Below are 13,987 nucleotides of genomic sequence, written 5' to 3'. Positions count from 1 at the left end.
ACTGATGGGAAAGTTCTCCTATTGGTGTAGGTAATCCATTTCCCTGAGGGAAGTGGTAGCTAGGTTTACTGAAGAATTCTTCTGTCAGGCTAGAACTGTCTACACCCAGGGTTAGGTTGGCTTAACTAAGTCACTCAGGTGTGTGTGATTTAGGCTCTGGCTACACTAGAGATCTTACAGCTGCGCTGCTGTAATCTCTCTGTATAGCCACTCTAAACGAATGGGAGGGGGGAGCTGTCCCTTTGACTTAATTGATCCACTCCCAATGACCGCTAGTAGCTACATCGGTGTGAGAAGCTCTCCCGCCGACATAGCGCCATCCACACCAGCGCTAAAGTCGCGTAAGTTAGGTCACTTGGGAGTGGCTAATTCACACCCCTGAGCAACATAACTTATGCAGACTTAAGCTGTAGTGTAGCCATAGCCTTCATTCCTTATTCTAGATAGAACTGTCTACCTAGACAAGCACTAGACAAAGTATAGAATACTAACCATCAAACAAAAAATGGATTGAAGCATTTTCTTCTCTCTAATCTTCAAAAACAGCCACAAAGTTTTGGCTTTCACACGTTCTTAGGAAGAGCTGGAAGTAAAAAAGATAAATATAAAGAGTGATGAATCTGGGAGTGGGTTGAGAATAACTCCAGATACACCACACTACATTATACGTGTCTGACAAAAGTCAGTTAGGAGGATAACGCAAAGTAATTAGCAAGATACTAACTTGCTGAAATATCAGGAAATAACAGAGCAGCAGTGCCCACTTTATTAAGGTTGTGTAACAGTTTACTCTTTAATCTCTTTTTGATAACTCGTATCTTTACAGAACTTTGAAGTTTCAGGCTGAAGGCCAGATTTGGTTTCTGCTCAAAAACAACTCTTCATTTTTGGAAATTTTGAGCAAAAACATTTCAATTGTTTTTGAATATGAGGAGAGGTAGTAAAATAAAATCCCCAATATTTGAAATCAGTGGTAGTCATGTGCCTAAATTCCTTTAAAGATCTGGTTCTAGGTTTCTTGCATAGCTTCCTAACCCCTGATGGGTGCAAATGTGGGATTCCCTTCTGCAGTACTCCTAAGGGGGGTGGAGGGGTGTGTGTGGGGGGGGGAGAGAGAGAGAGACATGGTGTTTTGTTGCTGTCTCAGGTACTGCTCACATGCTTAAAATTGAGCACTTGCTGAAGTCCTTTGCTAGATTGGGGCCAGAATGCACAATATTATGTAGGTCTGAGTCATTGCCATAGAGTTCCATATCATAGAATTTATACAAGCTATTTACAATTTTTTGCAAGCCAGCACAATTCGGAAGTCCTGAAGAGTGAAGTGCCTTCAGTTTTCCATCTTTTTTCCATTTAAAAAAAATAATAATAATAACCTAACCTAAAAAAAAAAACCTCCAGGAAATTTATGTTGTAAACATAAAGGTTGCATGATTGATTATTTAAAAAAAAAATTGCATGCACAATCCTGACTCTGCCCTTTTGTTAGTCTTCAGTTGCCTGATGACCTACTGTTTCTCAAACAATATGATCTATCATACTTTTTTTTGCAACTGTAGATACACAAGTATAGCAGCTTATGATAATACATATTCTTTATATATGCCAGACAGTCCCTAAAAGTCGTACACAACATACAATTCATTTAGAAAAACACATACAGGAATAGTGACCATTTGGTGACATGTATAGGCCTCCTAAGTTGGCAGTTAAGTTACCTTTTATAGTTAACTGCCTCAGTCCTGAGTTGTATCTAATAGTCTGTGCTGATGGTTGAATAGAAAAATGTATACTACACAAAAGTTACTAGAATACTTAAATGAGAGAAAAAACAAATTAAATTAATGCCAGTAAAGATGTTGGACCATTCTGACAAAGATTTTAGTGTAAGTAAAATAGTGAGGCTGTCAAATGATTAAAAAAATAATCACAATTAGTCACGCAGTTAAAGAAATTAATCGCAATTAATCGAGTGATCGTGCTGTTAATAGAATACCATTTATTTAAATATTTTTGGATATTCTACATTTTCAAATATATTGCTTTCAATTTCAACACAATACAAAGTGTACAGTGCTCACTTTATATTTATTTTTTATGAAAAATATTTGCACTGTAAAAAAACAAAAGAAATAGTATTTTTCAATACAAATACTGTAGTGCAATCACTTTATCGTGAAAGTGCAACTTACAAATGTAGTTTTTTTTGTTTTTGTTACATATCTGCATTCAGAAACGAAACAACAATGTGCCTACAAGTCCGCTCAGTCCTACTTCTTGTTCAGGCAATCACTAAGACAAACAAGTTTGTTTACATTTACAGGAGATAATGCTGCCTTCTTATTTACAATATCACCAGAAAGTGAGAACAGGCATTCGAATGGCACTTTTGTAGCAGGCATTGCAAGGTATATGCATACCAGATATGCTTAACATTCATATGCCCCTTCATGCTTTGGCCACCATTCCAGAGGACATGCTTCCATTCTGATGATGCTCATTTTAAAAAAAAATGTGTTAATTAAATTTGTGACAACTCCTTGGGGGAAGAACTGTATGTCTCCTGCTCTGTTCTACCTGCATTCTATCATATATTTCATGTTATAGCAGTCTCGGATGATGACCCAGCACATGTTGTTCGTTTTAAGAACACTTTCATTGCAGATTTGACAAAATGCAAAGAAGGTACCAATGTGAGATTTCTAAAGATAGCTACAGTATTTGACCCAAGGTTTAAGAATCTGAAGTGCCTTCCAAAATCTGAGAGGGACAAGGTGTGGAGCACCTTTTCAGAAGTCTTAAAAGAGCAACCCTCAGATGCGGAAACTATAGAACCTGAACCACCAAACAATAAAATCAACCTTCTGCTGGTGGCATCTGACTCAGATGATGAAAATGAACATGCGTCAGTCCGTACAGCTTTGGGTCATTAATGAGCAAAACCCGTCATCAGCATGGACACATCCTCTGGAATGGTGGTTGAAACATGAAGGGACAGATGAATCTTTAGCGTATCTGGCACGTAAATATCTTGCAACGCAAGCTACAACATTGCCATACAAACATCTGTTCTCACTTTCAGGTGACGTAAACAAGAAACAGGCAGCGTTATCTTCTGCAAATGTAAACAAACTCGTTTGTCTTGGCGATTGGCTGAACAAGATGTAGGACTGATTGGACTTGCAGGCTCTAAAGTTTTACATTGTTTTATTTTTTAATGCAGTTTTTTTTACGTAATTCTACATTTGTAACTTTAACTTTCATGATAAAGAGATTGCACTACAGTACTTGTATAAGAAGAAGGCAGCATTATCTCCTGTAAATGTAAACAAACTTGTTTGTCTTAGTGATTGCCTGAACAAGAAGTAGGACTGAGTGGACTTGTTGGCACATTGTTTTGTTTCTGAGTGCAGCTATGTAACAAAAACTACATTTGTAAGTTGCATTTTCATGACGAAGAGATTTCACTGCAGTACTTGTATGAGGTGAATTGAAAAATACTGTTTCTTTTATCATTTTTACATGTAAACACTGTAGACTTCGTATTCTGTATTGAAATTGAAATCAATGTACTTGAAAATGTAGAAAAACATCCAAAAATATTTAATAAATTTCAATTGGTATTCTATTGTTTAATAGTGAGAGTAAAACTGCAATTTGATTAATTTTTTTGTTATTCGCATGAGCTAACTGTGATTAATTAACAGCCCTATAAAATAAATGAAAAAATTACAACATGTCATATATCTGGGGCTGTACAGTATTGATTTAAATGTATTTGTTTAAATAGTATGTTTTAATGTAATTATAAACTGTACGTAAAAGAGGGCAGAGTTAAGTTTGCTTGGGCAACCTTAACCCTAGCATTTTTTTACTTCACTATAAACTTAAAACAAATCAACATTGTTTCTGATATTGAATATATACAAAGAGTTCAGTTTGTTCCTAACTTTGTATCGGATGCACAAGAAGGAGTGAGTTCAAAGGCTTCCATCCACTCCTTGTTCCCCTGTGCGGGGACTGGGGCCAGGTCTGCACTACAGACCTATATCTGTATAACTACGTCACTCAGAGATGTGAAAAATCCACCCCCCTGAGCAATGTAGTTATACCAACCTCACCCCCTGTGTAAACAGCACTATGTCAACAGGAGAGCTTCTCCCATTGACATAGCTACCGCCTCTCAGGGAGGTGGATTAATTATGCTGACAGGAGAAGCTTTCCCATCAGCATAGGAGCATCTTCACTAAAGTGCTACAGCAGCGCATCTGCATGGGAGGGATGTATGCTGCACCTCATGACTGTGTGGTACAGTGACCACTCTTGGCAGACATTATGCCTTTTGGACAGATAGTGGCTCCCAGTGGTGCAGTATTCTACAGCACTGTCTCCTTCTACAGGGTGTGGCTTTGAAATGTGTAATTGAACTCTTATTATCAAAGCAGTTCCAACTCTGGAAATACTGAGTTATTGATAAAGAGCTTATTTAAATTTTTAAACATTCCTGTGGCAACATCAGTGGATTTTAAAACACATGATGGAAAAAAATCTTTGGCATCAAAGAAGATAAACTTTTGTTCCCTCTAGATACTCCTACATCTAGCTGGGAATAGCACCACAAAATCTGTCCCAGTTTCAATAAATTCAGACCTTGAAGACACAAACTTTTGTTAGCTGTCTGCATAGAATTGGCCATCTCAAAGATGTGGACTCCTCATTCCAGAAACAAATATACTTTTCTTCCAGATTGTGGTTCTCACTTCTGCTTTTCTACGGAAGTAGGAACAGGTCTCACTTAAAGTGGGAAAGGAATGTTGTGACTTTGTTTTTGTTTTGAGACACTTTCAGATATATTTTGGGAACTAAACTCTTAAGAAGACTTCTGAAGGTTTTGATAAGGCAAAAGGTATTTTGGAGTAGCTATTAATTAGCAGATATGAATTTCCCAACTAGTAATGTACAAATTCAACACACATTCGAAGCCTACTACTGTACTATTACTTTAAACACAGAATCTTTGACATATTTTATAGTGCCTGCAATGCGTATCCCCAGATATACAGTAATTTAGAATAGCCACTCATTCGGCTTTTTCCTGTAATCACACTGATGGATTTATTCAATTTAACTTTTTGACACAGAGGAAGATACCTTGAGTGAGTCATCTACAGATAGTTTGCTTTGGAGTGATGATGACTGCAGTCAGGACATTGATGTAACAACTAACCCCGATGAGGAATTCGATGAAGAAGACAGTGACTTTGGGATTGTTCGATGCATTTGTGAAGTGGAAGAAGAAAATGACTTTATGATTCAGGTATATGATTGTAGACTGGATGTGCAGTGAAGTAAATGTAAATACAGGAAAGGATGTCATCTGAAGCTCAACAGTGGAAGAATCTATGTAGGAATATGTGAGAGTGGATCCTTTATGAAATGTATCATTGCTCTGCCCTGGCATCTCAAAAAAGAAAAAAAAAGATCAGGTTAGCAGGAGTGAGCAACTGTTCTGTGGTAACAGGTGAACAAATTATACTTTGGTAGCTCACCTCAGAAATTCATGTTCCATGTAAGTTCCATCAGGACCATCACCATTAATGTTGCCTTTTTGAAAGTTTGAGTAAAATCTCCAGTTACTTTTAATTAAGGGTGAATGGGAGGGGAAAAACATTGTTCCTACTTCTTTACAAAAACACTTTTGTAACAGAGCTACAGCAAAAATGACTGAAGTTTTTAACTTGTCGTGGACATAGTTCTCTTTGAACATAGTGTCTTTGCTAGGTTAGAGAATAAAAATACTAAAATAAAAATGTTGAGATTGATTTGAAACCTTCTCCAAACTTCTGAGCATGCTCAGAAGCTATTTATCTGCTAGTTTTAAAAGCCCTGCCTCATCACAATGTACATTCACCATACCTGGCCCAGTCAAAAGGATGAACAAGTACAGTGAGTTAGTGCTTGATTCAGTTTACATGAGGGATATTATTAAATGCCTTAGTAAAATCCTCTAAAAACATTTTTTAACATTGGGGCAGGAAAAAATCTGGTGGTATTTTATTTTTTAAAGTAGAACCTGCTGTTTTGGGTGGGGGTGGGCTCTGCAATTCTTGATGCATTATGTAATATGCACATTCTAAATTTTTCACTTTTTTGAAGATCCATTCATTCAATCTGGATATATTACTCTCCTTTCAACCAAATTTGTAAAAAACCTGTCTCTAGCTACACAATAGCAGCAGCAAATGTGGAACTTTCCCTTTCTCTATTAATATCCGCACAAGATTCCACTCTTAGAATCATAGAATATCAGGGTTGGAAGGGACCTCAGGAGGTCATCTAGTCCAACCCCCTGCTCAAAGCAGGACCAAATACCAACTAAATCATCCCAGCCAGGGCTTTGTCAAGCCTGACCTTAAAAACCTCCAAGGAAGGAGATTCCACCACCTCCCTAGGTAACCCATTCCAGTGCTTCACCACCCTCCTAGTGAAAAAGTTTTTCCTAATATCCAACCAAAGACCTTCCCCACTGCAACTTGAGACCATTACTCCTTGTTCTGTCATCAGGTACCACTGAGAACAGTCTAGATCCATCCTCTTTGGAACCCCCTTTCAGATAGTTGAAAGCAGCTATCAAATCCCCCCCCCCTCATTCTTCTCTTCTGCAGACTAAACAATCCCAGTTCCCTCAGCCTCTCCTCATAAGTCATGTGCTCCAGTCCCCTAATCATTTCTGTTGCCCTCCGCTGGACTCTTTCCAATTTTTCCACCTCCCTTCTTGTAGTGTGGGGCCCAAAACTGGGCACAGTACTCCAGATGAGGCCTCACCAATGTTGAATAGAGGGGAATGATCACGTCCCTTGATCTGCTGGCAATGCCCCTACTTATACAGCCCAAAATGCCGTTAGCCTTCTTGGCAACAAGGGCACACTGTTGACTCATATCCAGCTTCTTGTCCACTGTAACCCCTAGGTCCTTTTCTGCAGAACTGCTTCCTAGCCATTCGGTCCCTAGTCTATAACAGTGCATGGGATTCTTCAATCCTAAGTGCAGGACTCTGCACTTGTCCTTGTTGCACTTCATCAGGTTTCTTTTGGCCCAATCCTCTAATTTGTTTAGGTCCCTCTGTATCCTATCCCTACTCTCCAGCGTATCTACCACTCCTCCCAGTTTAGTGTCATCTGCAGATTTGCTGAGAGTGCAGTCCACGCCATCCTCCAGATCATTAATGAAGATACTGAACAATACCGGCCCCAGGACCGACCCTTGGGGCACTCTGCTTGAAACGGGCTGCCAACTAGACATGGAGCCATTGATCAATACCCGTTGAGGCCGACGATCTAGCCAGCTTTCTATCCACCTTATAGTCCATTCATCCAGCCCATACTTCTTTAACTTGCTGGCAAGAATACTGTGGGAGACCATATCAAAAGCTTTGCTAAATTCAAGGAATAACACATCCACTGCTTTCCCCTCATCCACAGACCCAGTTATCTCATCATAGACGGCAATTAGGTTAGTCAGGCATGACTTTCCCTTGGTGAATCCATGCAGGGTGTTGGGTCTTCAGGGAGCTCCCCTAGCTCTTAAGTGCTTTGATCCTCTGAGGCACATGTACATTGTCAGGAGAGCTCTACCAAGTAAATGTGCACCAACTACAGACCATTCCAGCCAGTTCCCTACCAACTTCAATCAGCAAAAAAGCACCTGGCAGGCAATGTTTTTGATTTTAACTGTAAGTTGCCTGGTATCTTTTGATCATTTCTCTTAATTTTGGCCAATGGTGAAAATAAAAATTGAATCAGTTCTGTGGAGTGGTTTGGGTTGCTGATACTTTGGGCCTGGAGTACCAGTTGTTAAAAGGGCTCTTCGCTCCCTTTTTGGGAAATGGTTGGTTTTAGGAATGTTTTGGGGCTCACTTTTGAATCCCCAACCCCTTTAGTTAGTTTGGCTTGGTTGCAAGACTTCAAGTCAAGTCTGAACTTGATTATGATCTTGAATATGATCTTTTGGCTCATAAATGCACCCAATGTAGTCTTTTATCTTGTGTGTTATATTTTTTAGTGCTTTGTTGATTGGTTATTATCTCTGTAATGCTACTTTGTAATTCTGTTGCGTGCAAAAAGGAGGATAGAAAGAAGCTCAACAATTTGAAAAAGTGTTAGAGTGGCTGGAATATCTCAATGGTAGGCATGGCTGGTATGCTCTGTACCTGGGAGAGGAACTTGGCGTGAATGTGACTAGGTATATGGGTTGTATATGCTTTGAAAGGATCATGTAGAAACAGTCCTGGAGGCCACCATCAGATGCCCATAATTCTGGCCTGTTGTCGTTTCTGTTGACCCAAACCTAGCAGATCTGTTTTACTAGCTGTATCAAAGCAATCTGAACCATCCATTTTGAAGCAGAGGTCTCCAAAGTGGTGATGATTTGATACCCTTGGTGCATTCATATACCAAGTCAGTGGCTGAGCTCCAACTCATCTAATGAAAAATGCAGTTCAGGAAGCTCAAAGAGAGAGAGAGACAGCTTTCCTTTGGTGCATCACCTTTGATTCCAAGCTTCTTAAACCAAAGGCTCCAGATACCCCAATCCAAGTAGGGAGCAACATTTGGAGAAACTTGACGGCAGCAGTGCATGTTGGCAGAAATACTCAAGTGTTTCAGGTTAGTCATATAGTGTCATAATGGCACCATATTCAACACCTGTCAGAGCACTTGGTGATATGGGACCACCGTTTATTCTAGCATCAATATATGTGCGCTAGAAGTAGGATTCATCTGTGTAAGGCAAGCTGGTCTAACACTCTGGAATAACCTTGAATGGAATATCTTGGTTCAGCTGACATTACTTGCAGAGCAGTGACAAATCTTGCATTACCCTCATCAATGCAACAGATTGAGTGGGGATAAGTATTTGCTAGGGAGAATTCTTCAGAGGCTGGATACATTTCTGCAACAGAGGAACAGAAAGACAGTTACTGTGCTCCAGAGGATCCAGTATCTCTCTGTTCCCTCAAATGTTTAAAGCAACTGGCTAAAACAGTTGGGGTTTGAATCAGTTTCTGTCCTCAACAATCAAGCTTGACTGGTAACTTGACTAGAAGCCCTTTCTTTGCCCTTGCATCCTATTTCAGATGAATTGCTGAAGAAAGTATGGAAGACACTGCAGACTTTTCTCCCCAAGTTCTCCCAAAGTGGCAGAAAAGAAATACACCTCACCCTGATATGCCAAAAGCTTCCTCTCTGGGATAGGTCTTGCCTGGGGTGTGGATTAGGAGTCCTTAAGTAGCTGGGATAGGACATTGTATGTGGTGGGACATAAGGATTAATGAGCAGGATTTAAAAGTAGCTGAGTCTCATTAACCTTGCAGGAAACAAGTCTGGGACATAGGAGGATAAAGTAAGAAATCAGGTGCGGTCTGTTGGAAGCTTTGAGGGAAACTGCCTGCCTTTTAAATACCCCTAGGTTGTGAATTTCTCGTGTCTTTACAGTTAGAGACTGTTTGTTTGTTTTTAATCCTGAGGCAAAGGGATTTGAGATCTTTTGCTTACCTTATCCTCCGGGAGCAGGGAGGGGATCAGAGATTGCTTTTGTTTCAAGGGGTTGAGGACTTTTGTTTCCCTTGAGCCTCAAGAGCATTGAGAGTGGATATAAGTTAAGACATGATAAAAACTAGTGGTTTTATTTACCTTTTGGGTTGCCTGGATTCTTTGAGGATGAGTGACCCTTTGGCCAATATCTTTCACACCACTAATGTGCACATGGTTGGGGGGCGGGAGGGGGGGGAGAATGGGGAGAGATCAGACAGACTTTCAACACTGTGGCCTAGAGCTCTTAAGATTTGGTTCTTGGGTTATTTTTGGTAGGTAAGTTTACTACATTTTGTGGCTGCTGCTTCCTTGCGAGTCCTAGGTCATACTAATTGCCTTAGCTTGGGCCAGCCACTACTTGTATGCATATCTCTTCAGACTTGATGGGAGTTGCCATATCTCCTACCAGCAGTATCAGACATCTTGACCCAAAAAGGCTTTTGCATGCTGCATCCTCACATCTTGGATCACAGGATGCTGACTGACTGAACTTGTACTGTGGAAATGGGGAAAATCCTATTACAGTCTAGGAAACTACTTGTTAAATATTTTTCTCAGAAGTGGAAGAGGTTTCACCATGAGTAGCAGATTCTCTTCAATCTGTTTTCATATTATCCAACTTAGACTTCTTACTGTACTTAACATTTTTCAGTCCCTCCTTGTATTCCGCCAAAGTGTATTTGTCTGCCATCTCATCATATTATCCTCTTGTTGATTATAAATTGTTACCATTATTTTTTATCTCTGCTGTAAAAATTAGGCACCACTAGAGGGTACTTGTGCAGTCTCAGTAAGGACTGCTTTCTAAAATGTTCCTGAAACTCAGCAGTGCCAAGGCTGCATCTCCCATAAATTGGAATATATAGACATACTTTTAAAATTATAGCTCCTGAGTTACCTTTCTGTTTTTACAAATGTGATATGAAATTGAATAATGCAGTCGGTACAGTAGCATGTCTTTATATTTTAATAATAAATTGTCTTTTATGTTACCATATTTTCAGTCTTTGATTTGCAGCAGATTTTTGTGTTGATAACATCTTACTCCATGGTAGTAGTTATTAGGGGCTTGGAAGCTGGTGTTATAGCAGCTGCATAGGCGCAGTTAGTACTTGAGAACACGCAGGAATTTGTTGGGAGTGAGATGCACATTGATTAGCTTTGGGGTTGTCCTAAAATGATCAGCAGTGAAATAGTAATGTTTGCAGTTATCAGGCTTAGATGTCAGACTTAAGATGCCTTATAGAGATGAATTGGGAAAGTTCACATCTCGCCATACTTTTGTTTCAGGCTATCTGCAGACTCAGGAAAATATAATTTCTTCCATTACACTGATCTTCTATTCATAGATATGAGGGCTAGAACTATAACTTGACTAGAAATTAAAACTTAGATGCTGGAGTACAATTTTCCGGCAAGGGGTGGACATAGGGTGGTAGCTCAGTATCTTTACTCCTTCATTTTGGAGTCTTTCTATTACAGGGTCTTCTGGAAGGTTTTTTGGGGGGAGGGGAGACCAAGAGCTATTAGGGTTGAACTAATGTTGTTGGTTCACAAAAATAGTGACCGTGGATTGCTCTGGCTGGCTGTAATGAGGAGGTGGCTTTCTGTCCAGGAGAGTGACATTGTCTATACTTCAGAGACATGCCCAAAGGGGTCTGGTGCATGGCTGGCTTTGTTATGGGAATTGCTGCAATTTGGAGAAGTTGTGGTTGTGACAGCTCGGTGGCGTTGGGTTATTTTCTTAGCTGCATTGCCTACATTGCCATTAAAATTGGCTAGGACATCAAATCTTAGTTTGGTAGAAACACTTAGTTGTTTAAGTAATTGTCTAGACACTTTATGGTTGTCTTGTCTGGGAAATTGTCTAACAGAAGAATACATATGGGTTTTTATTTCTCCATCTCTGGATTCACATACTGAGACATCTCCTATTTGAGTCGGCCAACTTTTGAAAGTTTCTGTTTTAGAAGGGTGCATCCTTTAGTGCTGTTTATTTATATGTTTTTCATCATCCTATTGGGGGGTGGCGGGGTGGGAGTCTCTTCTTTATTGGGTACCAGCCTCTTTTTGACACTGCTTCTTGGAGCATTCTAATTATTTTTATTTGAGTCATTCCCCAAGCCACTTACTCTTGAAGAGTGAAAATCCTGTGCAGCTGTAACCTTAAAAAAGAAAAAACTACTTACTTGTAAATCTGCATTGTTGAAGATATCCCCTCAGAGGATTCTCACTCAGACCTCTACCTTACCCCAGAATTTGGAAGCTCAGATTTGAGGTGTCTCCTGTATCTGCCCTCAAAAAAGTCATTTGGAGATTTGCCCATTCCTGGAGGAATTGCTAACTTTTCTGGGTTTTTTTAAATGTGGGCACTCTAAATGCCAATTAGAATGAGACAGAATGCTGCCTTTTCTTACTGATCTGAAAGAAACTGGCTAGAATTTTCTGGGACCTCTGAGTAGGGTTACCATACGTCCGGTTTTTCCTGGACATGTCCGGCTTTTCGGCAACCAAACCCCCGTCCGAGGGGAATTGCCAAAAAGCCGAACATGTCCGGGAAAATGCCGGCCGGGCACTTCCCCTCCCGCGGCGGCTCTGCTCCTTCCCGGACTCTTCGGCTCTGTTTAAGAGCCGAGCTGCCCGAGCGCTATGGGCTTCAGGCAGCCCCCTTGCCTCCAGACTCCAGCCACTGGCTGGGCACTTCCCCTCCCGGGCTCCAGCGGCGCAGGGTCCGGAGGCATGGGGGCTGCCCGAAGCCGGTAGCGCTCGGGCAGCTCGGCTCTTAAACAGAGCCGAAGAATCAGGGGAGGAGCACATCAGCCAGAGCCCAGGAGGGGAAGTGCCCGGCCGGCGGCTCAGGGTCCGGAAGCATGGGGGCTGCCCGAAGCCGGTAGCGCTCGGGCAGCTCGGCTTTAAACAGAGCAGAAGAGTCAAGGTAGGGAGCACAGCAGCCGCAGGAGGGGAAGTGCCCGGCCGGCAGTATTATTCCTGGACATGTTCGGCTTTTTGGCAATTCCCTCCGGATGGGGATTTGATTACCAAAAAGCCGGACATGTCTGGGAAAAAACGGACGTATGGTAACCCTATACAACATAAGCTNATGGGGAATTTTACAAAACTACTAGTTTAGACAGGGCCTGGAGCTCTCTTCTTGTTCTTGACACATCCTCCTTTGGCTTCCCTTTTCCTCTGCTTGCTTTCCCTCCTCCCATTAACCCATCCTTTCCCTTGGTTTTCCTCTGGACCCTCCCTTGGTAGGATTTCTCTGCCTCCTCTTTCCTTCCTTTCCCTTCCCTTCCCTTATTGGGGAGACCCGTTTTGGAAGGGCTGCCTGCCTTTTTCTTTTTTTGAACGGGGAGTCTTTTCCTCTCAACTGATCTTTCTATTGCCCATTTTACCCACCACCATTGTCTTAGTGGTGAGAAGAGGGACTACTTCCTTCCCTACCCGTCTCCCAGGGATGTCTTCTACCTTTTACAACCTTCCACCCCATCCTACTTGACTGACCTGTCTCCTTCCTCTTCTTTCCACCACTCTTCCCCTACAGTTCTTAGGGTGAAGGAATGCCTCTTCTTCTCCTCTCCCCATTTTGTGGGAGAGACTCTCCTTAATCCCAGCCTCCTTGGAGACATGGTATATGGATCTTGCAGTCTATTTGGGGGGCAGGGGGCAAAAGTCTCTCTTCTTCCACATGTCCCCCTCTGCCTTTGGTGTTGTGCTCTCCCCCCACCCCCTTTCCATGGTCTTCTCTGCCCCAAGGTCATTGGACCTAACCATGAAGCTGGGTGTTCAGAATCTGTTGGTGCTTTCTAATGTGCTTTGCAGTCATGTGTTGTCCCCATATATGGAAGATATGTCCCAAAGGATATGTCTAGACTAGAGTTTTTTACTGCAGGAGTAAACTACAGACATTTGTGTAGTGTCTAAGTTAACATTTACAAAAGTATAACTTGAGTTAATTGGGAATCAATTCTCTCAAAACAGGACCCAAACTCTAGTCTAAACAATCTCTGTGGCCCTAGGGACAGTAAACATGTTTCTCAATTGAGGTAGCCCAACTCAACTGAAAACTAACTTTTAAGGTTGTTTGAGCTGGCCATTTTATAACTAGTTGGTTGAGCTAGTTCGATTGAAAAACACCTTCTTTGTTCCTGTCAGTACGGCCTGTGCAGAGAGAGCACTCAGGGAATTAGGGAGAGTCAGGAAGGGTTCTTCCTCTTGTGCCTCTCTGTAACAGGCTTATGTAAAAGAAGATATTCAGAACCATGACACAGTCCTGTAAATAATATTCCCTCATGTGCAGTTTTGCCCCACTTCCACCATCTTTTTCATTACCAAACTTAGAAACTCCTTAGAGGAGAGATTTGGTTATCTTATTTATCTGTAAGTTTCTTTGT

At 41.2% G+C, this 13,987-nt stretch overlaps 1 protein-coding gene across 1 annotated transcript in view; it reads left to right on the top strand.

Annotated features, from left to right (window-relative positions):
• PHF20 (PHD finger protein 20) overlaps positions 1-13,987 on the top strand; it is a 167,948-nt gene that overhangs the window by 123,441 nt on the left and 30,520 nt on the right. Inside the window, exon 13 of the mRNA XM_034787648.1 lies at positions 5,142-5,317. Within this exon, the coding sequence (XP_034643539.1) occupies positions 5,142-5,317 (176 nt within the window). The remainder of the gene's footprint in view (positions 1-5,141; positions 5,318-13,987) is intronic.

Source organism: Trachemys scripta, chromosome 12 (genome assembly GCF_013100865.1).
Source record: "Trachemys scripta elegans isolate TJP31775 chromosome 12, CAS_Tse_1.0, whole genome shotgun sequence".
Taxonomy (NCBI): domain Eukaryota; kingdom Metazoa; phylum Chordata; order Testudines; family Emydidae; genus Trachemys; species Trachemys scripta.
This window is presented reverse-complemented; position numbering and strand designations above follow the sequence as displayed.